We start from the raw sequence: 24,737 nt of genomic DNA, 5'->3' as shown, positions 1-24,737 counted from the left end.
TCCAGATTCTGCATTATTTGTCAGCTTCATTCATTGGAGGATCACCACATGCCTGGTACATGTAGCTGAAAATGGGCAGGGTTTTGTTGTTAGTGTGAACAGCGTGTAGAACTCTGCTTGAGCTAGAAAGTAAAATGTTGAGCTGTTTTCACCTGTTAGTAGTAGTAATATTTTCTTATGATCTCACTGTTTTATAATATTAGAAACTGCTTTTCGCCTCCTGATGGGGATCTGAAAGAAGAGATCAGTCTAAAGCCAGTAGTACTGTGGGATTTTGTGTGGTGGACTGAGATGGTGGGAGGGAGGATGGAGGTTACACATCATTCATTGCCCTCTACGAATATGGAGACAAGAAGGCTGCAGCCTCATGCTCATTCAGGTCCCCAGGAGCAGACGACAGCCGTGTGGTTCAGAGAGAGAACAGCAGTTCTTGAAACCCAGTTACAGCTGCCGTTTCCAACACAAGCCCATCCTGGATAGCTGCTTTGTGACTGCGCCAGACCTGCGCCTGTGGAGAAGGAACACAGCCCTTCCTGTGCAGGTTCTACGGAGGTCAGGTCCATGCAAGGTAAAATCCTTAGTCCTCCTTAAACTGATCATCGTGCTAAGTTGCGGAGATACAGACTGCTGAAAGCAGATGAGTCAAGCCCACTTAGTGCGTTTTGTTGACTAAAGAGGCATCGGAGGCAAAAATAGAAAAGGGGAGTGGGGGCGGCAAAAGTCCGAGCAGCGTCAGTGGATGTCTCTCGGTTAGCTGGTGGCCCGGTCCGACATGCGCCAGCACGGCCAAACAGCGGAGACGCGGCGGGAGCTGCGGTGCCTCTGGGATTGACAGAGATGTCTCGGAAAGGAGCTGCATTCCTCCTCGGAGCAACAGCAACGCCGCTGGCGCACTCCAGAGCTGCCGATGAAATCTGAAACCGGGGGCTGCGTCTGAGGGCCGTCTCTGGGAGACAGAGGCCGTTCCAGCCTCTCGTACTGGCTATATACACATCCATGCACACCGAGCTGCTCTCTCAAACTTCTTGGGCTGGTCCTTGCGTGGCAGCTGGTGTTTCTCGAGGCCGTAGGGTGGCGGCCCGGTGGTTGTGGGAGCCTTGTGTGGGTGCGCACAGATCGTCTGGGAGGCCGAGAGAGGGCGGAGGGAAACTTCTAGTGCAGTCAAGCTGAAACCAGCTGTCACTGTTTCCTAATTTTGACTTGAGAAGCTACAGCGTTTATGGGTGAGAATATTGATTCTGCTAGAGGAAGGTGGGAATACTGGTTCCAGACAGTTTTGGAGCTCTTGCTGGACTGGGTCAGCACTGCAGCTAAAACTAGGGTAGGTAGCACTGATGCGATTTTTTCTTGGTGACAAAACCGCGTGGGCTTTGCAGGACAAATAACTGCTGCAGTGGCAGCTGCTCTGTGTTGTTTTCCTTGTCTGCCGGGGCGGGGGTGAGAGGAGAATTTGCGTGTGTGGAGGCATTTTGAGGAGGTGTTGTGTGCTGTTACCTCTTAACAGTGTTTAAACAGTGGTAAACCAACAGTTTACTTAGTGTTGGTTTCAGAGGTACAAGCCGGGTATGTGTCATCTGGCTACTTTTTGGCTTAAGTACAAGTAAACTCCCTTTTTGCTTTGTGCAGTGTCCATATTCACGTTCACCTTTGGATTTGTGGTGGCTATCCTAAAATCTTCTCCTTCCACACACTTATCTGTAGCATGCTTTCGGAGATAAGGTCCTCACTGAGACAAACTTTATATTAAGGACTTCTATTGTAATCACAAAAGAGTTTGGGAATCTTAAGCAGATTTTTAGAGCTACTGAGTGGATTTATTTTTAAAGGTGTAACATTCTTCCCTTTCTTTCCTCCATTGGGCTTGTATGTAATATTTATCTTCCTTAGCAGTAACATTCATGTATGTTGTCAATTTGGGACTTTTCTTTCAGCAGAGTGGAGAGTAGTAAGGTTTGATGATGTTAGAAACATTTTTGAAACAAATCACTAAATAAACAGCAGGGTTTTTTAGATGCATTACCTTGTGCTGTATAGGTACAAATAAGAACCTAGGTTAATTTCCTGTGTGGCATCATGACTTCTTAACACCAGATTTGTTTAATATTAATCTGAATTCTGTTTGTATTAAGTTGCTGGGAGAGAGTGGTAACTCTCATTAGCTCAGCAGCTATTAAGATGCCGTTAGGTTAAGTTTTTCTGTTGCTGCACTGAGAAAGTGACAAGAATTATTGTATGTTCAGGAGAAAAGGATTCTCTGTGGGGCCAGAATGAAGGGAGGGAGATTTATCAATACAAGGGTCAAAGCATCATGTCGTAGCTAAAAATAATTTAAGTGGCACCTCATGCTCACATACATGCAAAGTTACAAGCAGAAGTAGACAGAAGGAAGGAATGAGAACCTGGTTCTTGTTTTCAGTCCCATGAAATGCAAAAGGCACCTTTTAGTACCTGATGCAATGACTTCTGTTAAAAATAAATGTGTTTAGAACTTCGTGCATGGTGTCTAATTTATTTGTCTGCCTCTTTTTTGATTATTGACCTATCTTTCAGCTGCTTTTTTCTTGTCTTGTTCTTTGCTTGACTTTGATTCTTTAATGGGATTAGATAGATTTCATTTGGAATAAATAGTATCTTTACACCCTATCCCACCCCCCCCCAAAAAAAACCCAGAATAAACCAAAACAAAATACAAAAATAACTAAAACCAAAAACCTCGGAGTAGTTAAAAAATGTAAAGCCATGTGGAAAATTCACCTAACATGGCTCGGTGGGGAAGGCACGACTTCTTTTTATTGTATGGCAGTGTGGTTCTGGGTGCAAGTGAGAGGGAGGCTGGGGGTTATTCCTCTCAGCCTCTCTTGTATTTGCAGGCTGGAGCATGAAGATCACTTTTATAAGTGTCCTACTAGCTAGGTTCAGTTTTCTGAAGATGGAGTTTAGAAAGCTAGAAATGAAGAACCCTTAAAGGAGATTGCCCACAAGCAATAAACTCCTTGATAAGGTTATGTCTCCAGTAGTAACTAGAATAGGAAACTCCTGCCAGCTCCATGTGCAACTATAACACAGGCATCTCTCAGGACCTTTTCATCTCTTGCTGCTTGATTCAATATCTGATTTTTTGAAACATACCAGGTGGGAGAAAAAAAGGGAATTGAGATTCACAGTGGGTAGTTCGAAGTGATTTACATCTTATTACCTTCAGCTGTCTTTTCTGCAGGCTGTTAGGTGCTTATTGTGACCTGAATGCCTTTGGAAGTATGCTTTATTCCTGGAGCTTTGCTGGATTTATCTGTTTTGAACAAAGGGCATAGCTGACATGACATCTTTAAAAAAATAACCTTCTGGGACAGAGTGTGACACTTTATCATATTGATGTGTCATTTGTACTCTAAACACTCTCCTGGGTGAATAAACTGTGTGTTAGCTTTTAGACAGGGAAAAAACAAAAGGGTTGTCTTCTCTCTGCATTCTAAAACAAACAACAACACTGAAGGAGAGTGTCTGGTATAGGTTTTCTTCGTTTACTGTCTGGAACTTGTAAGTTGAGGGCTCCAGGTAAGACAAGTGCCTGATGCTGTTGGACAATAAGGAAGCACAACTTTTTATGAAACTTGTTATTCCAGTGCCAGTCTTGGGAATAACAGAAAACTTAAAAGACTTAAATTTCCAGCTTAGATGCTCTTCCTACATGTAAGAATGCAGAAAGTCTTTGCTCTGGGTAAGATTTTGTCAATGTTAGTTTTTATTATTATGCTAAAAGCGAGAATTTTCTTTTATAGTTGCTGCCTGTGTTTATTTAGAAAACCATGATTAGGTAGTTGTTTTTTTGAATTGGGCGAGGAAGGTGGCTCAGTTTTACAGCACTCAAAAGTATGACAATACCAGACATCTCAAAGGTGGATGTACTTTACTTTCAGCAGCATAGTAGACATCAACAAGGCATGTTTGAGACAGATGAAGACTGCATCTGCAGAGATGTAATCAAATGATGCTGAAATCCCAGGATCAGGGAGGGCACACAGCCTTTGGGGTGAGGGAACTGTGGGAGCCAAGAGAGGCTGCCTTGCCATGGCATTGTGTCTGAGCTTCCAGCAGCAGCTTGATGGTGGTAGGGAAGCAACTTGCTTTGGTCCCTGTGGTGCCCCAGTCAGCAGCCAGTAGAACAGTCAGCAGCTGTTGCCTCCCAAGCCTCATGGTTTTGTTGCCTTCACTTTCAGTAGGTACCACCAGGATGTGCATGCAAGGCAGCTGCAGCCCCCAGTCTCCAAGTGACAGAGCTTGGTGTGCAAAGCTGCACACTTCCTATTCTACACCATCTTGTACGTGTCCTCAGTCTTCTGCTCTGCTTCACAATTTTGCCAGTTACATTTGGGTGATCAAAGTGTGGATGGAAAGAACTGGAGTGAAGCTGTAAATTTATTTTGTATTTAATTGATTATGTATCCAAAATTAACCATAGGGGTCCTTGATTAGCTCCCATTATAAGCTAGGTAATTTGTTTTCAACAAATACGCTGTTTTGCTAACAGCAAGCCACTTCATAGACTCTCAGTGCTCTGCAATGCATTCACTTGGTGTAATTATCATCAGTCTCAAATTATATAATTATATGCTTTAGTGCTTGTTTTATTTTACTGTGTTTAACTACCAGCTTTGTTAGCTTTGGTTCTTACTACATCTTTGTATGCTTAATAGCCTTCTCTACCCAAATTTCTGCTCCCTCTAGAGCTACCATCTTGTTCTTCACCTTCTCTTTGTAAAAGTGGAGAATAGAGTACCTTCATTATGTTCTCCTTTTAACTTTTTAAAGTGGTTCCCAGTTTTCCAAAATGCTTCTAGGTGTTTGTATTCTGGCACTCAAGGTAATACTTAAGGTGGGGTCCTTACCTACACCAGAGACACTTACCTAGACTTGTGATGACACTAGAGATGGGACTGTTGTATTGAATAAGGATCTCGGGTTTTCCTTCAGGAGGATGCTCACAGATACTGTAAGTTTGTCACTACTTGTGTGCCTACTGAGCAAGAACCCAAAGGCTGGTGCACAGATGGCTGTCTGTCAGTGCCTTTCCTCTGCAGTTAACAGCTTCCTTAGTACTTGTCACCTGCACAGTTTTTCAGTCATGATTTTTTTTTTTCCCCAAGTTGTTGGCTAAACTGCAAAATATGATGGTTCCTCTGAGATTAGAAACCACCTGCAGTATGATGCTTCTTGTTTACAGTAATGCTTTTTGACTGATCTGTTAACTGAATTAATTTTTTCTGCCTGGTTCAGCTCTTATTTCATTGGGCTTTCCTAATGAAAATACTGTGCTCCACCATGTTAGAGTCCTTCAAGGAGCACAAGAGCTCAGTGCTTTTAACTTTAACAATCTTCTGTTTTTTTACTGCTGTACGGGTTAGTTTGGAGAGGCTTTCATGCTTTATAGCTTGAAGAGACAAAAGCCACATGTGTTGAATGTTGCCTGTTCATGTAGTTTCTTGTCATGAAATACCTTTCATTACACATATGACTTGACTTTGCTTTTAGAGCAGCTTAAATTTTAACTGGACTGGTGTTTTTGGCTTGCCAAATTGAACAATCATGGAATGTTACAAAAAGCAGAATGCAACCCCCCAGCAATTTGCCTTTATCTGGGAGGCAAATGTAACTAATTTGGAGAACCAAATATGCTTTTCCTGGGCTAATATGTTGGTTGTTTCCATGTTATGAGCTGTCTCCCTGTTTTGCATGGAGGTAAAGTGCTGCTTTAGCAGATGGAGAAAGTAGCCTTTCTGTTAATCCTTACTGAAATGAGCTGACCTCAGCTTCAGCAGCGTTATCCTGGATTTTTAATAAGCTCCGTTCTAGCTGTTTCTTCAACCTCCCCAACTACTACATCTTCTGTTGTGAGAAGAAAAATGTGACAGAGTCATGTCAGAGGAGCTCCTTGCTGCCTGCAAGTGCTAGTAGTTTGCAGCTTAAGCTGGAAAAGGTTTTTAAAAGGGCAACAAGAATGGTCAAGGACACAGCACAGCTTCTGGCCAAGAAACATGATGGAACTGTTCAGCCTGGAGATGAGATGACCAAGAAAACTACATTAATGAGTGGCAAGGAAAGGGTGAGCAGAAGCAAATTTTTCCTCTTGTTTTCCAGTACAGGAATCCCAGGGAGTATCCAGAAGTGATGGTGTCAGGCTGAAAACAAATGAAATGAGGTAGTACTGTGCACCAGATGTAAATAAGGCATAATTAAGTCTCATGAATGCTTGCCAAAAATATTTTGGTTATTAAAGGAACTAAAAAGCCAACAGTTTTAAGGGTTACCTAGCCAAAAGTATTGTTAACCGTAGTCACAATTGGAGTTGGGATGCTTGTCTGGGTGGACTCTTTCTGTCCCATTGAAGCCACCCATTTTTTCAGTTTTGACCAAAAGAAGGTTTGAATGGTACTTATGTGGGAGGAAAAAATCTGATATTCTGTTTGTGGCTTGATGGAGAGGAGCTGAATGACAAGAGCTGACCATTGCTAAATGTGAAGGCTTGCTTTCTTCAGTTGGAAATGTGTGGACATAAGGAAGGATAAAGGGCTGGTGTTGCAAAACAAGTTGTGATGAAGCTTTGTGCTTTTGATTTTTAAAGATCACAGCCTTGTTTCCAAGTAGTGCTGTAGTAATGTGTGGGCACAGACTTACAGCATGAATATTTAGAAAATGAATCACAAGAGTGGATCACATGAGTTTAAGTAGAGCAGACCCCCTGAAGCTTGCTGAAACTTTTGCAAGTAAGGAAGTCTTTCTTTGCATACTCTGCTTGACAGCTGGCATTGTAGATGTGGAAAAAAAGTGCTACTGTGTTTCAACAATCCCAGTGTGCTAAATGACTGTTCAGCAAATGGGAGAGCACCATTGGGAGAGAGTCAAGGGCAGCTTAAAGTATGCTTAAGGCTCCTCTTTAGGTGCTTGAGAAAGAAAAATTATTGAAGAGGCTGCAGGCAATTAGATTTGCTTCTCATTCTTCAAATCCTACTGTGTGGATCTGCTGGATGTGGTGATTGCACCAATGGGTAAAATAATTAATAATTCTTTCAATATATATATATTTTTAAAGATCCAATAAATCCCTAAACCTTGAGGAACTATACATTCATTCTACAACAGTTCCTAGATCTTATTGCCATCAGACCACGTGTGTTCAGAACTGGCTTAATCTAGTTGATTATTACCTTAAAAGAGTGCTAATCATATTCACCTTACTTGGGCTTGGACTGCAAAATAAGAATTGCAGTTATCAATATGTAGCACAAAACATGATAAAGTTAATTCTTAAGGCTTTCTGTTGGAGCATAACACATGGTTGCGGTTTTGACAAGTATGTGAGTGCAGTCATGTATCTAGGAGACAAAGACAGACTTTTGGAAATCTCTATATTTAGTTATATTTTTGCCTAATTATCAAGGTGTTGTCTTGGAAAGTGGAGTAATTTGTGTGGAGTAATTTGGGATCTTAGCACTGTTAAGTGTGAGATGACGATTGAAGAAAAATCTATGGTGAACATCTGCTTATAATGCTAAACAGCCTACAATGGTATTTTGATTGTCCACAAGTCAGGGTAAGCAACCTGTTTGCTGTGTAAGCATTTATATGGTGGAGCCTCTAGATGCTTGCAAGGGTTTGGGTTTCTGGTTGCTTTCTTTCAGTGTGTTTGTGTCTTGATTGTGGGCTTGTATTGAACTTTGACCATTTGAGATCAAAATTGCACATCACATGTGTGGATAGTCACTGTGGTTATCCATTGCTAATTTGTCTTGCAAAAGAAAAACCAAGAAGTCCTGGATGCCAGAAAGAAATCTTTTCTCTGGCACTTGCAATATTTGTGCAGCTGTTCCCATGGATGTTTCTTTTTAATTATTTATTTCTCCTAAAATGCAAGCAAACTGAGGGAAAGAGAAAACTCGCAGTGTCTTTCAGTTTGGTGATACACCTTGTTGTAAAATGACTGTGAATTCTTCATCTTTGCAAGTAGATTTTTGCTGCTTAGATTTTGCATTCTATGCAAAATGGCTATATGGGAGTGGCCTAAAATGTGAACTTTGTAAATGGGCTTTGACAGTCAAATCTGATTGCAGTAATGCTTAATAGCATTGCTGGGACCCAAATTAATTTGATCTCAGTAATGTAAACTTGGCAGAGGGAATAGGAGAAGTCCTGGTCAAAAGTCTGTTCAGTCAGAGTTCTTTGGTGGGGCTAAAAGTGAAGTTTCAGAATGAAAGCATAGTAACAGCTCTTCCCTCCCCCCCAAGTCAGTAACAGGTTTCAGGACTGGGGACTAATTTACTTTATATGTATTACAAAATATCATTCAGCATCCACAGATTTATTCACTTAAAAAAAAAAAAAGTAAATATAATTTGATTATATGGTAGTGGGAAGTCTTGAAGGTGCCATTTGAAATACAGTTCAAGTCAAAAATTCTTCAAAATTCAATAAATTAATTGGAATGTAAAACATTTTTAACACTTGATGCTGCTGCTGAAACCCCCTCTTAGAGCTCAAATTAGAGTCAATTAACTTTATCCTTCAGAAATCTGTAATAAATGATACTCAGAAAAACATTAATTTGTATAAATAGAGACCTATGTTTTGATGCCAGCAGGCTTACTTTCGGGGTTTACTCCAGGGAGACACAACTAAGTAAATGGCAAAAGACTGTAAGTAGGTACATTGTGTTTTTCAGTAGACAACATATGAAAAGCAATGTATATCTGTCTGTTAGCAAAGGAGCTCTGGGTTGTTTACTTTTCCCTATAACCTGATGTCTGCTGCTTAGATTTAACCAGCCACGCTTTCAGTCTTCTTTCTTACTAGAAGCTGTCCTTGTGTATTTCAGAGAACAGTCTTAATGTCTGCATATAAATATATAAGGTAGTAAACATCAGAGAGGGAGCAGAACTATTTTGTGTGATAATGCAGGAGTAAATTGGTGTAGTCTGTCCATGACTGTGCTGACATAAAAAAACAAAACCAAAATTCTAACAGAGTAAATTGTTCTGGGTAGCCTTGGAACTGCTAGTTTGGGAGTGAGGGAAAATATTAAAATAGCTCTTTTGCTGGTGCTTTTCACCATCTGAAGCTGTGTTGTTGGCTCCCATGGGGTTTCAGAAGCTGGACTGAATTAATTGGGAGGTTTTTTATTGTCCTGCCTGTTTGTCATGTGTGGACAACTCTCAGAGAATAGTCTAGTCCCTAACCATAGGAATATTATTGTTCTTGTGGGAGACTTCATCAGGCACCTTCCAGATGTCTGCTGGAAATATAATACTGCAGACAGGAAGCAGTCCTGGAGATTCTTGGAGTGTGGAAGATAACTTCCTAACACAGCTGGTGACTAAGCCAACTAGGGAAAGCTCAATGCTAGATCTACTGTCTGTGAACAGAGAAGGACTAGTGGGAGATGTAAAGGTTGGTGGTTGTCTTGCACAAAGTGACCATGAGATGCTTGAGTTTTCAATTCTTGGGAAGTAAGGAGGGAGGTCAATAGAATTTCCTTCCTGGACTTCTGGAGGGCAGACTTTGATAAATTCAGGAGATTGCTCAGTGGTATCCCCTAGGATATAGTCCTCAAGGACAAAGGAGTCCAGGAAAACTGGACAGTCCTGAAGAGGGAAATCGTTAAGGCACAGGCACAAACTGTACTTGTGCGTCTTAAAACAAGCTGGCATGGTACAAGACCATCCTGGCTAGACAAGGAGCTTTGGGCAGAACTCAGGAAAAAAAGGAAAGTCTACAGTCTATGGAAGGAAGGGCAAGCCACTTGGCAAGATTACAAAGTTACTGCAAAGATATGTGGAAAGAAAATTAGAGAGGCCAAAGTTTGAGTTAAATCTGGCCAGTATCATTAAAGATAACAGAGTTTTTATAAATATGTAAATAGCAAGAGAAAAGCCAGGGAATCTCCCCCCTCTACTTGACCTGAGAGAGAAACTTGTGACATAGGAAAGGCTGAACTGCTGAGTGTTTAGTTTGCTTCTGTCTTCATCAATGCCAATTGCTCCCTGAGGGTACAGCTCCCTGAACTGGATGACCAAGGTGGGGAGCAGAATAAAGCCCCCAAAGATCCCAAAGTCTGGAAGGAAATGATTGGTGCCCTGTTGTGCTGCATGGATGTGCACAATTCTATGGGACCAGATGGGATTCACCTGAGGGTAGTAAAGGAGCTGGCAGAAGTTGCTCACCAAACCACACTCCATTATTTATCAACAGTCCTGGCAAACTGGGGATGTCCCGGTTGATTGGAAACTGGCAAATGTAACACCCATCTACAAGAAGGGCCAAAAGGATGATCCTGGGAACTATAGACCTGTTAGTTTGACCTCAGTGCCAGGAAAGGTTATGGAGCAGGTCATCTTGAGTACCATCACGTGGTACATACAAGATAACCAAGATAATCAGATAACCTGATCAACTAAGTGATCAGGCCCAGTCAGCATGGGTTTATGAAGGGCAGGTCCTGTCTGACTAACCTGATCTCCTTCTACAACAAGTAGGTGAGGTAAGAGCTGTGGACATTGTCTATCTGGACTTTAGTAAAGCTTTTGTCTCTCACAGCATTCTTCTTCAGAAACTTATGGCATTTGGCTTGGATAAATATACCCTTCATTGGATAGAAAATTGGCTGGGTGGTCAGGCTGAAAGAGTAGTCGTGAAAGGAACTAAATCTGGCTGGTGACCAGTCACAAGTGATGTCCCCCAGGGTTCAGTACTGGGGCCTCTTCTCTCTGATATCTTCATTAGTAATTTGGATGAGGGGATTGAGTAAATTTGCAGATGACACCAAAGTAGGTGGCTGTGTCAATCTGCTGGAGGGTAGGGAAGCCTTACAGAAGGACTGAGACAGGTTGGACCAATGGGCCAAGGTTAATTGTATGAGATTTAACAAGGCCAAATGCCAGGTCTTACACCTGGGTCATAACAACTCCATGGTGTGCTACAGACTTGGGGAAATCTGGTTAGAGAGCTCTAAGCTGGAAAGGGGCCTGGGGGTATTGGTTGACAGTCAACTTAATATGAGTCAGCAGTGTGCGTAGGTGGCCAAGAAGACCAATGACATCCTGGCTTGTATTAGGAGCTCAGAGGCCAGCAGGAACAGGGAGGTGATCATCCCTCTGTACTCAGCTCTGGTGAGGCCACATCTTGAGTACTGTGTTCAGTTCTGGGCACCTCACTATAGGAGGGACATAGAAGTGCTGGAGAGTGCCCAGAGAAGGGCGACAAAGCTCATGAAGGTCCTGGAGCACAAGTCCTGTGAGGAGGGGCTGAGGGAGCTGGGGTTGTTTAGTCTGGAGAAGAGGAGGCTGAGAGGAGACCTTAGAGCTCTCTTCAGCTACCTCAAGGAAGGTTGGAGCAAGGAGGGAAACAGCCTCATCTCCTTAGTAAACTGTCACAGGACCAGAGGGAATGGATGGAAGCTGCACCAGGGGAGGTTTTAGGCTGGATGTTTGGAAATATTTTTTCACTGAGAGGGCTGTCAGGCATTGGAATGGCCTGCCCAGGACAGTGGTGGAGTCACCATCCCCGGAGGCATTTAAAAGGCATTTGGACCTGCTCCTTAAGGACATGGTTTAGTAGTTGACTGTGGTGTTATTCAAAGGTTGGACTGGATGATCTTGGAGATCTCTTCCAACCTAAATATTTTGTGATTCTGTGCTTTTACATGTGTTAAGTCCCTAGGCATAAGAATGTTCTACATGTATTGTAAGATGTGCCAGGACAAAAATATAATCAACAACAAATCAACTTCCTTACGTCACTGTTATGAGTCTGTCCTGTCATTAGTTGAATACTAATTAATTTCTGGTAACTTTACTGATTTGGAATGATTTACTTGGTTTTAGCACTGATGTTACAAACAACTGGCCTTTTGATGTGATGATTTGACTCCTGATTTGGTCAGCTGTTACTGGTAGGCTTTTCCACATTTACAAATGGTTGTCGACTTAGCCCTTTGCTGTGGTCTGCAGGTCTTTGTATGGGAGTAGCTACATTAGTCTCTTAAAATGCAGCCAGGTATAAGGAGAGAGGGAAGCTTCTGGGAAGGAGCAGGAGGCAGCTGTGATGATGACTGTAAACTGGTCAGCTTGGCACAGTTTCTTAGGCACAGCACTAAGTATATGGCTGTCAAGTCCTCTCCTTTTCACTATGTGCTTAAATTCCATGTGCACCTCTTGGGCATCTGCTACCAGCCTGTGTACCAAAGCTTGCAGTGCTCATGACTGATAGCAGGCAAGGACTAAAGCACCACATGGCACATTCCATGTCCAGAATGTTTATCACGTAATGAGATTAAGCCATTGTGCAGCACTGCCGTACAGTGCAGGCTTATGCAACTCCCAGTACCTTTCCTTGGCAACTGGTAAAGTGCAGAACAGGACTTTGGCATAGGAGTGATTAAAACTAGCATTAGAAATAAAATCCTAAATGTTGAGACTCTCTTCAGACATGTTCATGTTATTTAATGGCGTCACTCCTGGGACACTGCTTTGAAGCTCTTCATCTCCCAGTACGAACAAGAAGGCTGTGAAACGTGAGTTTTACTATTTTTTACTTGTATCTTAGTCGAAAAGACATATTATAGTTAGTATCTCTAAGACTATGCAGTATGTATTTTGCTCCTTACTTAGTTGTCCAGTAAGCAATGATAAATTACAGTACAATACCCGATGGAAGCACCTAGAAAAGGGAGTGATTTCTAGTCTGTGCTGTTACACCAAATACTGAATGGACCCAAGAAAAAAAAAAAAAAAATTTTCCCCCATGCTACTACAGTGACGGGAAAATCTGGAAAAAGACACAAGCAGTGCTACTGAGAGATTTCAGAGGGCCATGCCTTTGTGTATTTCAGTTTCTCTTCCAAGAATGTGAAAAACAGGCAGCTGTCACTGTGGTATTGATGTGGACAGGTGGGCATGACAGGGAGCAGGTCCAATTTAATTTGCAATAGCCTGGTGATCCTAATCCTCAAACTATGCTTGTTTAGCAAGTCCATGACTGTTAATTGTCTGCTGTTAACTTGTATCTGTAACATCCAGATGACTGTCTTTACTTGTTCCTGTCTTGCAACTTACTACTTCTGGTGATGTGCTGCAAATGGGAATGATTTTTATTTAGTCGTGACTGAGGATGTAACTTGGAGGGAGGGAAGTGAAGTGGCGGTAACTTGGGGGTTGGGATAACAGTGTATCGGCACCTGAACAAACTAGTAGGTATTTTACACAGACATTAAGTCTTGACATTAAGAGTGTAATATCATGTAACTTGGCCTTCACAGATCTTGATGTGTCACATGAGGACTAGTGGCTTTTGCCAACTCCCCAAGAAACTGAATTTGAGAGTTACCCTAACATGATTATTTACATGTTGATTTGTTAAAGTCAGAAAATTTTCTAAGGAAGTGTGATTAGTAACTTACATCGTCACAAAGAGACCTGGGTCTGTTCAGCCTGAAGAAAAGGCTGAGAGAGCAGCTCAACTGTACTTAGTAATATGTAGAAGTTGGTTGTCAGGAGGATGGGGCCAGACTCTTTCCAGTGGTGCCCAGTGGCAGGACAAGGGGAAGCAGGTGTAACACAGGGAGCTCTATCTGAATACGAAGAAAAACATCCTTACTTTGAAGGTGACAGTGCACTGGGACAGGCTGCTCAGAGAGCTTTTAGAGTTTCCTTCTGTGGAGATATTCAAAGCTCACTTGGCTGCATTCACGTGTAGCCTGCTCTATGTGAACCTGAAGGTTGGACTGGATTGTCTGCAGAGGTCCCGTCCAACCTCTGCCATTCTGTGGCAAGCTGACATTGTTCTCAGGACTACTGCTGAAAACATTTCAGGATTAAGCACCAAGTTTTCCAAGTATAGGTGTGAAGAAAAGGAGGCCTGTGTTAGTAAGGAAGAAACATGCTTTGTTTAATATAACATTACTGGAAAGCTACAGTGTTACAGAGATGACCCAGATCCAGGTCTATGCATACTCCCTGTGACTTCATGCTGTAAGGGGATGAACTCAGTAAAAATGTGGTAACATGAACAACACTGAAGTAAATTCTGCATGTTTGGGTTTGTAAAAAGTGAAGTGCCAACAATGAAGGCTTTTTTTGTTGTTTTTTTTTTCCACACACAAACTAGAGAAGTCTCTTTGTGGGATTCATGTTTCAAGGTGTACTTGTCCAAGGCAGTAGCTGTAGGCTTGGGAAATCACGGCCAGTTAAATGGGGAGAGAAAGAAAAATCAAGAAAACAACAGTGCAGAACAATGATGTCCATGTAGAGTCCCCCTAGTTTTTGGAGGAGGATGGTGAGGTTTTTGTGTTGCTTTGACTACAGTAATGTGAAATAGTAAAGCCCTCTGGATGTAGGTGACAAACTTCTTTGCCTTGGTTGTGCTGATATTCTGCTCTGCAGATAGTGACTTACATAAAGCTCAAATTCTCCTTACTGTAAAATGACTTAATAATAAAAAAAAATCGGTCTTGCTGGTTTGCTCTTTATTTTATACTGTTAATGAGCTCTGTCCTTTATCTCTGACATAGTTTTTTCCTTCCACGTGCGATACCCTGTTGACACAACAGATGATTTGAAGCGCAATGATGGTAAGAAATAAGTGATTTTTTTCTTACTGCAGCAATTGCTCATAAATGCATGCATGTGTTATAGTAGATATTTAAGTGTCTTGGAATCATAGAATGGTTTGGGTGGGAAGGGACCTTAAAAATCATATTGTTCCAAACCCCTGCATGGACAGGGACACCTTCCACTAGACCAAATTGCTCAAAGCTCCATCCAGCCTGGCCTTGTGCCACAGTTTTAGACAACAGGTAGATGACAGATGCTCTCTGTTATTCCCCCACTAACCTCCCAGGGGAAAATGGAAAAGGGAATAAGAGAGAGAGGCTTTTAGGTTGGAAAATAAAATTGGGTAGGTTTAGTAAAGTAGTAATAGTGAATTACAAATGTGTATAAAATATGTAAATATGGACTTTGTCCTGCTCAGCTGGTAAATACTTCCTAACCAGAACAGTCCCACACTGGACTTGGCAGCAGATGAGGGTGCCCAAGTCCAGGATCCTAATGACAGTCTGCAGCAGTCTTAGAGCAACCAAACTGGTCCTACTTGGGAAGACAGAATGTGACCTGTCTCAGTGAATATTGTTCTTCACCACTAAGGAAATGAGGAAAAGATGCACACAAACAGCCAATACCCCAACCAGAGAAACCCTCAGAGGGCTCTCTTGGAAGCCATTTTGTGTTGAGCACCTTGGGAAGGAAAACTGTGATTGGTCCACCTGGGTTTCCTAACCCATCTTGTCCTCCCCATAGGCACAGGTGCTCCCCATTCTCACTGCCACATAATCATGCTGGCAGCTGCTGGTGGTGTCCCAGGCAGTTTTATTGTCTTGGTTGTCTCAAAGCAGGACACCTTGAACACTTCCAGGGATGAGGAATCCAAAACCTCTCTGAGCAACCTGTTCCAGTGTCACCACCCTCATACTAAAGAATTTTCTTCCTAATGTATATCCTAAATCACAGAAAGGTAGGGGTTTGAAAAGATCTCAAAAGATCAAGTCCAACCCCCTGCCAGAGCAGGGTCATCTACAGCAGGCCACACAGGAACATGTCCAGGAGTGTTTTTAATGTATCCAGGGAAGACTCCACAACCTCCCGGGAAGACTGGGCCAGTGCTCTGTCACCCTCACAGTGAAAAAGTTTTTCCTTATATTTATGTGGAACCTCCTATGCTCCATCTTGTACCTGTTGCCCCTTGTCCTGTCATTGGACATCACTGAGAAGAGCCTGGCTCCATCCTCCTGGTACTCACCCCTTACGTATTAATGAGGTCACCCCTCAGTCTCCTCCAAATCTAAATCTACCCTCTGCCAGCTTAAAACCATTGCCCCTTGTCCTGTCACATACATCCTTGTAAAAAGCCTCTTCCCAGCTTTCCTCTTGGCCCCCTTCAAGTACTGGAAGAATGTAATAAGGTCTCCCTGGAGCCTTCTCTTCTCCAGGCTGAACAACCCCAGCTTTCTTAGCCTATCTTCATAGGAGAGGTGCTCCAGCCCTCTGATCATCGTTGCCGCTGGACTCGCTCCAACACCTCTATGTCCTTCCTGAGTTGGGGGCTCCAGAGCTGCACACAGTACTCCAGGTGAGGTCTCATGAAAGTAGAGTAGAGGAAGAGAATCCTCTCCCTCAACCTGCTGTCTGTGCTTCTTTTGATTCAGCCCAGAATCTGAAAGCCAAATCTGGTTGGCTTTCTGGGCTGCAAGCACACATTGCTGGCTCGTGTTATGCTTCTCAGCAAACATCATCCGTGAATACTTCTCCTCAGGGCTGTTTTCAATTCTTTCTCCACCCAACCTGTATTTGTGTTTGGGATTGCCCCAACTCAGGTGCAGGACTTTGCACTTGTCCTTGTAGAACTTCATGTGGTTGCATCAGCCCACCTCTGAAGCCTGTCAAGGTCTCTCTGGATGGCATTCCTTCTCTTCAGCCTGTCAACCACACCACACAGTTGGGTGTCATCAGCAGACTTGCATAAGGTGCACTCAATTCCACTGTCCATGTCTCCAACAAAGATGTTAAACAAGCACCAGTCCTAGTATGAGCTGCTGATGAGCTCCGTTCATCACTGGTATCCATTTGAACTACACTTTGAATGCAAGCATTCAGCCAATTACTTTTCCACCAAGTGGTTCATCAAAGTCCATGTCTTTCCAATTTAGAGACCAGGATGTCATGCAGAACAGTGTCAAATGCTTTGCACAAGTCCAGGTGAATCTTCCTCTGTCCACTGATGTTGTTACCCCATCGTAGAAGGCCACCAAATTTGTCAGGCACTATTTGCCCTTGGCAACCCCATGTTGGTTGCCACCAACCACCTCCACATTTTCCATGTGCCTTAGAAGAGCCTTCAGGAGGATCTGCGCCATGATCTTGCCAGGCACAGAGGTGAGGCTGGCTGGCCTGGAGTTCCCTGGGTCTTCCTTTTTTCCTTTTTGAAAATGGGGGTTATGTTTCTTCTTTTCCAGTCAGCAGGTACTTCACCAGACTGCCATAGCTTTTCAAATATGGGGGAAAGCAGCTCTGCAACTCAATTTGCCAGTTCCCTCAGGAGCTGCAGATGAATCTTATTGGGTCCCATGGACTTGTGCAGTTTCAGGTTCTTTAGGTGGAGTTGAGCCTACCCTTCACCTACAGTGGTTGGATCTTCCTGCTCCCTTTCCCTGCCTTTGCCTTCTGCAACTTCAGTGGTGTGACCAGAGCTCTTGCTGGTGAAGACTGAGGCAAAAAAGTTGAGTACCTCAGCCTTCTCCATACACTGCATGACTAGTTCTCTGCTTTCCTTGTGGAGAGGCCCCAGGAAGGCCTATGTATCTTGAGACATATGAAGAGTAAAATAAATGCCAAGTTTTCACATGCTAAATGGTTTTCAAAGTTGTTACTCAGCTAGAATACATCAAGAAAAATCAAAAGGAAATTCACTGGTAAGAGGCAGCACTCGCTCTGTACCTGAAAGATACTGACAACCCTAAACTCAGGCACTTCTCTATATAGCTTGTGGGAAATAAGTAGGAAGAAACAAAGAATTAGGAAGTATTTGGAAGTGAATTGTATCTCTTCATGTAAGTATTGAAGTAATCTAACTATATATAGAACTATGTGTAGCATATATATATAACGTCACAAATATTTTTATGACTTTTGTACCAGTATATATGTGTGCATATATTTGGCAGATATGTTCATCAATGACCAAGTCACTTGTTGCTGCAAAATTGCAGTCTTTTGTTGGTTATCTGTTATTGTTTTTGACATGGATCAGTCATCTCCAGGCAGTGTTGCATTTCTAGCCTTTTCGGGAGAACAAGGTGATGAGACCTTGTGACAGGCTGGAGGAGTAAGTTTCTGGTGCAGGCACTTTAGTGGATTCTCATCTTTGTCCATTTTGTGCCAGGCTTGATATTGGGCTTCAAAGGATGTGATACAGCATCTGAACAACAACAAAGATGAAGAAGGGTTGCTGGCAGTAAATGCTAATGATGTTTTACATGCTTGAAGTGTGTTATCTTGGCCATGAGAAATTTCAGTGAGGAAAAAACCAACCAAACAAAGAAACTGCAAGCCTTCAAGGTTTCTTGCCAAATGGGTGATCTAGTTGCAATGCTGTGAGTATTCATTGTAACTGGATTTGCTGTGCTTTAATGACTATTTTCTGGCAAAGTGCTGGGATCTGGGAAAGCTGCCCAGTTCCATATTTCAAATATCAAGTGAGTAGAAGCTGAGAAACAATTCCCTCCTTTCTGTGCATAGCACTGGCACAGCCCTTCCACACTGGTAAGGAGTATGTAAGTGCATTTATTGGCTTTCTAGACAGACTAGTGAGAGGCAGAAGCCCTTATGGTAGAAAAAAAAGATTTGGATTTGGGCCAGCAGAGGTAGACGGTGATGGGTTCTGTGGACCAGGGGATGTTGATGCAGAGTTAGCACATAAGGGAACATTTCTGATTTTGTTTACTTTGCACTCCTGATGGCCAGACAAGCCCAGGAGAATTTATCCCACAGACAGCCTCAAAGAAATCAACTGTGTAGCATTTGTTCATTTCTGGTCATTACCTAAACTGGAGGTTGGCCAAGTCAGTAGAGCTGACTCTGGCAAAAAGTACAAGTTGTCTCCTGTTCAGAAGATGGGTTTGAGGAGTTTGTTCATCTAGTGCTTGAAAATGCATGGCTTTTTGCCTTGTCTCATGACAGTACTTGTAATATGTTGATGTAATTCCACATTTTGTCATGTGTTATTTACGTGTTATTTACATACTATTTGCACCTCACTGTTCTCTGCATTGCTGCCAACACCCTGATATTTCTGCAACTTTAAAAATAATCTTGGTATTGTAACAGCTGCAAAAACAACTAGTGAAAGTGACCCAGCTGCTGGAATTATGATTCTGAGTCTGGTTTGTAGGAGTCAGATTCTGAAAAGGAAGGAGCAACAAATAAATTTAATATCATGAATGAATACAATTTCTCTTAACAAAAGCAAGTTAAGTGGCTGAAATTCTAACTGCTGAAGAGAATTAGATCACTACTAAATATAATAAGACAACTGTTTCATACATAGTGTGTCTAAGTATTTACTGCTGATTTAAAGGTACTGCTGCTTTAAAGGAGATCTTACATTTGCCTGTGAGGATTTGGGAGTCATCTTTACCACACCTCATTTGTTTTAGTACTTCTGAAGTAGTTTAAGATACATCTCTTTGTGTGGTAAAAGTTGTAGATCAATTAACATTTTCCTAGCTGAAATCCAAATACTTAGTTTGTACACTGATGTCACCACCAGTGAAATGTGACTTTGTGGAATGAAATTTAAAATAGCCTTTCATCTAAATAATTAATTGGTTTTGACCTTAGTATTTAGGTTCTTGTTTGTGGTCAAAGTGTAATAGGGGACTGGTGTCTTAAACAGTACAGCGATACACATAACTACTGTATTTAAACTCTTCCTTTGTTCCTGTCTTGAGTCTGGTCCAAGCCACAGAGATAAGCTGGTCTGCGTAGCTAAAGTTGAGAACCCTGATTGTCTACAGTTGGGCATCAACATTACCCATTACCTATGGTTGATAGGTGTGTTCTTCACTTTTTTCAGTTGCAATAACTTACTGGCTGCTTAAAATGCTTTCTGTTTGTTAAATCACTTTCTACAGATGTGAGTGGAAGGGCTGCTTCTTGGGAAATGAGAGGCTGGAGAGCAGCCCTGTGGAAAGGGATCTGAGGGTTCTGGTTGATGTAAGTTGAATATGAACATGAACAGTGTGCCCTGGCAGCCAGGAGAGCCAGCTGAGCCCCGGGGTGCATCAAGCACAGCATTGCTGCCTGGTTGAGGGAGGTGATTGTCCCACATCACTCTGTACTGGTGTGGCCCCATCTTGTGTAGTTTTGGGCACCACGGCACAAAAAGGACGTAGAGCTACTGGAGAGTCTCCAGAGGAGAGCTATGGGGTTGGTGAAGGGTTTAGAGGGAAAGCCATATGAAGAGCAGCTAAAAGCACTTGGTCTGTTCAGCCTGGAGAAGACTGGGGGGAAACCTCATGCTTCCTCACTAGGGAAGGAGGAGGAGCAGGCACTGACTTCTTAACTCTGGTTACTGGCAATAGGAGCTGAGGGAATGATGGAAGATGTGCTTGGGAAAGTTTAGGTTCGATATAAGGGAAAAGTTTTTCACTCAGAGGGCGGTTGAGCCGTGGAACAAGCTCCTCAGGGAAGTGGTTATGGCACCAAGATTGGCTGAGTTCAGGAAGCATTTGGATGGTTCTCTTAGGCACATGGTGTGACTGTTAAAGTGCAGACTGTTAAAGGGTAGGAGCTGGACTTGATTATCCCTCCAAACTCTGCAGATTCTGTGATTTTATCATCTATATTGGCTCAGCCAAAAAACAGCAGCATCCAAGAGATTTCCAAATGATCAGTATTTTTGAATGATGAGAATTCAAGAATGGTCTCATATATCATAGGTGAGTCTGTCCTCATTCCTGACATGTTTTCACCACACATGGTTGTATGCAGAGGTAAGGTACAAGTCAGTTTAATAAAAGCTGCTGTGTATGGATGAAGTTGGTTGTTGGAGATTATCTGATCATTGCTTATTCAAACTAATTTCACTTAGCCTGCCTTCCTCCTCCTAAGGAGCTAGGGTAACAAGTGAGGGAGATTTGGAATCCAGGGCTAATGCTTTAGGGGTTTCAGAGGCTCTTGGCCACTGCTTTGTTGCATTCATAATTAATTAGTACAGGACAAAATGAATGAAAAATGTTACAGGAGCCCAGACCACCTTCAAGTTTGTACAGACATTTGAGAACAAGACACTGAGAAAGCAAGCTATTAATTTTTCTGGTGGTACTTGAATCCCTGTTTGCAGCTTCAGACTGGAAGGAGACAAGGTTCACTTCAAAAACTCACTGAACTAGACACATCTGTATGTTTTGCAGGGACACTTTACTGAAGCAAACACAGCAGTACAAGTGTGTTGTGTGATTGTAGATGAACCCTGAAAGAGGTAGGAGAAAGATTCTCTTTTTCTGAGGAGAATATCAGGTGATTTAAGTTTAGATCTTGCAATCTGAACTTTTCAATGAAATCGCTGTGCTCCTATTGAGACCCATTAACTTCAGTGGCAGAGGGCAGCTAAGAGTTTTAATCGTGGAGGTTGGATTCCAGGATTCAGCCCACAGAAAGGATGTGACAACAGACTGTGCTGTTATTAAAAGTGAAAGGTGTAAATACAAAGCAGAGATGGCAGCTGGCAAAGTTGTTCCAGAGGAGGATAAGTGGAAGTAGGAAGAGCTAAAGGAAAAAAGGGCTGAAAAACTCTTCCTATGTGGAATATATCAATCTATTTACTTCTTCTCGATAATATTGTTGGGGTTTTTTTTACAACGATGTAATACTATCTGAAGTTATTTCTATTACTTGTCAGAGGGATGTTCTCGTCTATCAAATGGGTGTGTATCTGCATTTCTAATTGTCATTGTTTGAACAGGAGGCAAAGAAGGAGGGCTTTTGACTCTGAGAGGGGTGGAACACAAAGGGAGGGTCTATTCCCTCCCATTTCCTGCCCATACTCTATATAAAGGTCGGGAAAGCCACACACCTCCTCATCTTTTTGCTTTCTGCTTACTGTTGGCTGAGCTGCTGTCCCCAGCTCTTCTTTACCACCTGCTCACCACATGATCATCAGAGCCTATATCTATTGGGTTGCACATATATATATATTTTTGTATATATTTGTGTTCGTTGTTACTTTATCCCTTATGTTAATACCTTTCCCCTGTGTTAATAAATCTGTATCTTAAAGTCTTTGGTATTTATCACCTTTTTATCTTCCCTTTGTGTGTGGGAGGGGGGAGGGGGAAAGAGAGTTATTCTGTCCTTGAGTTTGTGGTCTGCCCAAACTGCTAAGCCATGACAGTAATCTACTTTATAAGCTGAGCACATACCTTTGCAATACTGATGTCTGTTGTGTTCAGTAGCAGTACTGCTGTGGTATAGGGTACTGGAGCAGGAGTGCCAGGTTTGGTCTCACCAGTCTATTTTGCCAAAGTCAGAACAGAAAGCTTTGATCTAGATATTCTTACTCAGAGATGTCTCCTGCCTGCAGTGCCTATAACATTTTTTTTCCCACCCTGATGTTTAATAACAATAAATACCATTACTTATTGAACCAGCTTTCCCAGGCCCTAACAGCTGTGCAAGTTCCTGACTAGGCAAGCAAGGCTGACAGTCTTAATCTAGGAAGAAAAGAAACATGTTGTTCTTCAAACACTTACAGACAGTGAAATTTCACAATTAATTTTGCTCACTGGTGTGTTTGTGGTTACACTCACGTTTTATTCTGTTTAGGTATGCATAATTTGACACATGCAGGTCTTAGTTTGATTTGTATTTCAACTAAAAATATCAGAACTTGCAGCTCAAAATCCTGAGTTTGTTGAGCTTTAGACTTAGTAGGAGATCAGGAAGAGCCTTTTGACCATGAAAGTTGAGTGCATGATTGCATGACTGTAAGGACAAAACCCATCAGGAAGATTCATAGCTATCCAGAGAAGGTTAAAAAGTATAGTTTTAACAAGTCCAAAAAGTCATGTGAAATTTTATCAAGTTCAGTTCCACACTTCAGCTCTGGTTTTGACATGCTTCTTGTGCCTTGAGTTGATGCACCAAAATTCTCTGTGATTTGGAAAATGTGTGTAAGAAGTATGGCTGGCCACACATTCACTTCCGTCAGGGTTTTACTAGTATGAGAGGACAAGTGGCTATTTTATTTACTGTCACCATTCCATTAAATGGACTTTAATTAAAACCAAAACAAAATAAGCCTGCTTGTCTGGTGTGGTGTTTTAAGCCTTAGAGAAGCAGAGGCTTCTTTAATATTCCCTAAAAGCCTCAAGCCTGTCAGGGAGTATTAAATGGGGGGATCTGGTAGTGAGAAGCAAACTGCTTTCCTTAGTTGGAACACATACTGCAACTTGGTTCCTGCTTGTAATACAGCAGAAACTCACCTCATGAAACAGATGATGTTTTCCTCAGTGCGAGTTAAAATATCTTCCCCTGGACCTGAACAAATAATTTGCCTCTTGCCTGCCTTTTAGCAATTCAGTTCATTATTGCTGTTGTCTTTTACAGGCAACTAACTTCCTCTGCTGTGGTGGGGTGCTGCAGTGGGAATAAGCAGGCAGATAGTTAATGCTCTTCTAAGCACAAGCAGGCAGATAGTTAATGCTCTTCTAGCACACCTTTGAAGTCAGGAGTTCCTTTCCCAGCTGTGTTGAAAGGAGTAAGTTACTTCCTGGATAATAATCTGATTATTTTACCATTTCTTCTTCTTTTTTTTTTTTTTTTTTTTTTTTTTTTTTTTTTTTTTTCTGAACAGGAGAGTTGCCCAGTCTCAGTATGGAAGAATACAATGGTTCTGCAGAGACTCCTGTGCTGAGCCAAGGGTGGCACAATGCCATTAAGTGTGGGTGGCTGCGGAAGCAAGGAGGGTTTGTCAAGACCTGGCACACACGCTGGTTTGTTCTCAAGAGTGACCAGCTGTATTATTTCAAAGATGAAGATGAAACCAAGCCCTTGGTAAGTGAAAGTGGGAGGTAGGATGGGAGGTGAGAAGGGAAATGAAGAGAATTCAAGCAGAATTGTCAGGTGTTTAAGGAACCAAACCTCCCCGTCTCTGTCAGTGACTCAGGACAATGTGAGATTTTGAGTACAGTGAATGCAAAACTGAGTCATGCTGACCTTTAGTGTGGTTTCCTGTCAGGCTTGTTTCTAAAATTACCTTTTTCAGGTCAGGTTTTCTCATTGCAGCATTTTAAAGGGAATGAAGTGCGCATGAATTTCAAGTTACAAAAATCAGCCAGGTCGACTTGGTTGAGGCAGATGAATGAGCTGTATTTGAAAAGGCACTGCTTATTTTCCTGCTGTTTCAAGTGTGGAGTATTCTTGTTTTGTGCCTTCTTGGGAAGATGCTTGTGACTTCAGAAAAAGCTCTGGCATCTGTGGTTACCTCTGTGTAGACATTAACATACAAATCCACTCATATTTTTTATGCCTACTAAATTTTTGATGGTGTGTCTTTATGTGGAATTTTACAGGGAGTTCTCAGAGATATATAAGCATGTTTAAACAAGCTTACTGTATAGAACAGGGCATGATACTTTGCCAAGCTTTATAGCTTGTATTATGGTGCACATGTTAAGACAACAGTTCAGTCTAGAGGTAATTGTTCCCAAAGAAGATTCTTGTACAAATTTCCAAATATTTATTCCACAGCCTTGGTAGGGCTGCTTGCCCTTAAAATTATCTCAGAGTATAGGCCAGAGACGGGGCCAGAACTGGAGCCAGGGAGTGGGAGTGGGGGTGTGTTTCCAGCAGGTTCTCACAGGAGCCCTGTGCCCAGCACCCTGCCACCATACTAACCCAAAACACAGCAAGAACACTAAGCATATGTCAGTTAAACTGCTTGTCTTGGGATCCCAGAAAATTACAGCATTGGGATTCCTCATGGCTTTTTGTGGCCTGCTGAAAATACAAATGCAATGTCCAGGACAGCTGTATGTGTGAGCTGTTCTTTGAATCGTTGTATCAATTTTGTCCTTACTAAAGCAGTGCTTCATATGGAGTCTTTACTACAGATTGGTCTCTCAATGTCTTCTGCATTGC

The 24,737-nt window shown here is 42.3% G+C and overlaps 1 protein-coding gene across 2 annotated transcripts in view; it reads left to right on the top strand.

Annotated features, from left to right (window-relative positions):
- The first annotated feature begins 1,045 nt into the window (after positions 1-1,045).
- Positions 1,046-24,737, top strand: part of ARHGAP24 (Rho GTPase activating protein 24) — a 143,498-nt gene continuing 119,806 nt past the window's right edge. Inside the window, exons 1-2 of one of the 2 annotated variants that reach the window (XM_008501790.2) lie at positions 1,046-1,321; positions 23,452-23,651. In XM_008501790.2, coding sequence (XP_008500012.2) covers positions 23,472-23,651 — 180 coding nt within the window. In that variant the 5' untranslated portion in view covers positions 1,046-1,321; positions 23,452-23,471. Of the gene's footprint in view, positions 1,322-23,451; positions 23,652-24,737 lie in introns of those variants that run through there. The other variant, XM_030450596.1, reaches the window with a different exon arrangement.

The sequence above is a fragment of the Calypte anna genome, chromosome 4B, assembly GCF_003957555.1.
Source record: "Calypte anna isolate BGI_N300 chromosome 4B, bCalAnn1_v1.p, whole genome shotgun sequence".
In the NCBI taxonomy this organism is placed as follows: Eukaryota; Metazoa; Chordata; class Aves; order Apodiformes; family Trochilidae; genus Calypte; species Calypte anna.
The sequence above is the reverse complement of the archived record's forward strand: the minus strand, read 5'-3'. Positions and strand labels throughout refer to the sequence as shown.